This window comes from Penaeus monodon, chromosome 30 (genome assembly GCF_015228065.2).
Source record: "Penaeus monodon isolate SGIC_2016 chromosome 30, NSTDA_Pmon_1, whole genome shotgun sequence".
NCBI lineage: Eukaryota > Metazoa > Arthropoda > Malacostraca > Decapoda > Penaeidae > Penaeus > Penaeus monodon.
The window spans coordinates 15,586,831-15,587,830 of NC_051415.1; the positions used below are offsets into that span (position 1 = coordinate 15,586,831).

The 1,000-nt window shown below is 52.3% G+C and overlaps 1 protein-coding gene across 1 annotated transcript in view; it reads left to right on the forward strand.

The window, feature by feature from the left end:
* LOC119592556 (GTP-binding protein Rhes-like) overlaps positions 1-994 on the forward strand; it is a 76,531-nt gene extending 75,537 nt beyond the window's left edge. Inside the window, exon 5 of the mRNA XM_037941425.1 lies at positions 79-994. Within this exon, the coding sequence (XP_037797353.1) occupies positions 79-295 (217 nt within the window). The 3' untranslated portion in view covers positions 296-994. The remainder of the gene's footprint in view (positions 1-78) is intronic.
* Positions 995-1,000: the final 6 nt, after the last annotated feature.

Consider the following 1,000-nt stretch of genomic DNA (forward strand, 5'->3'; position numbering starts at 1 on the left):
TATGAAAATAATATTTCAAAGTATTTCTGCTGAAAGTCAACTGCGACGCGGCTAACCCCCCCCCCCTCTCCCCCGCAGGCAGGAGACGGGGCCGAGCTTCGGCAGCCGCCACCGGGGCCTGTCCATCCGGCGGCGGCTGAGCGAGGCCTACGGCATGGTGGCGCCCAACGTCCGCCGCCCGTCCATCCGCACCGACCTCCTCATCCTCAGAGCCAAGACGTCGCTGCACCTCACGGGGATCGACGCCTTCACGGACAAGAAGCCCCGGCGGGAGGTCTCCTGCGTCATCCAGTGAGCGAGGCGCCGGCTCCTTCGCCGCGTGTGTCCCGCCGGGGATGCTCGCGAGCGGGAATGGTCCTCTGAATGTTTACAAGAACGCAGGACTTAATTTCGCCATAATTGGAGATCCTGTTACGACGACCTCGCTAGTGTCTCGTGTCGCTGGCCGGTGCTCCCCCTCCCCCTCCCTGATCCCACGTCCTCGGCCCCGGAGGTCAGATGTGGCACATTCCCACGAGAAATTAAAACATGTCCCGCACATGCTGCTATCACCTGAGAGATGTATATTTCGCTGTCATTGTTTCACTACATTTTATCTACGATGATCCACATTCCCATTTATTATACTGTGTGTTACATACTTATAGAGTACATATATATTTATGTATGGCATACTTGTCTCGGAGAAATGCTCTCGTACTCCCGTGTATTAGAAATACCCATTACTTTATTTTTTCTCATCAGCTTAACAGCAGCCGACATTTTCTTTGAGAATGAAAGATTCTATAAATAGAGACAATGCATATTTTTTGTATTCAGGTACACAGATGCAGAGGTAGTTTATTGGCAGCTTTTCTTATAATTGTATCACCCGGCGGCGGTGTTGCATTTGTGGAGGTGTGCGTGGGAGGCTGTGCGCGGGGATGGAAGGTCTGTGCTTTAGGATTTTCCTTTTTTTCTCGTCGCTGAGTGCGTAGGAGTAAACGGAGAAGGATGTAGA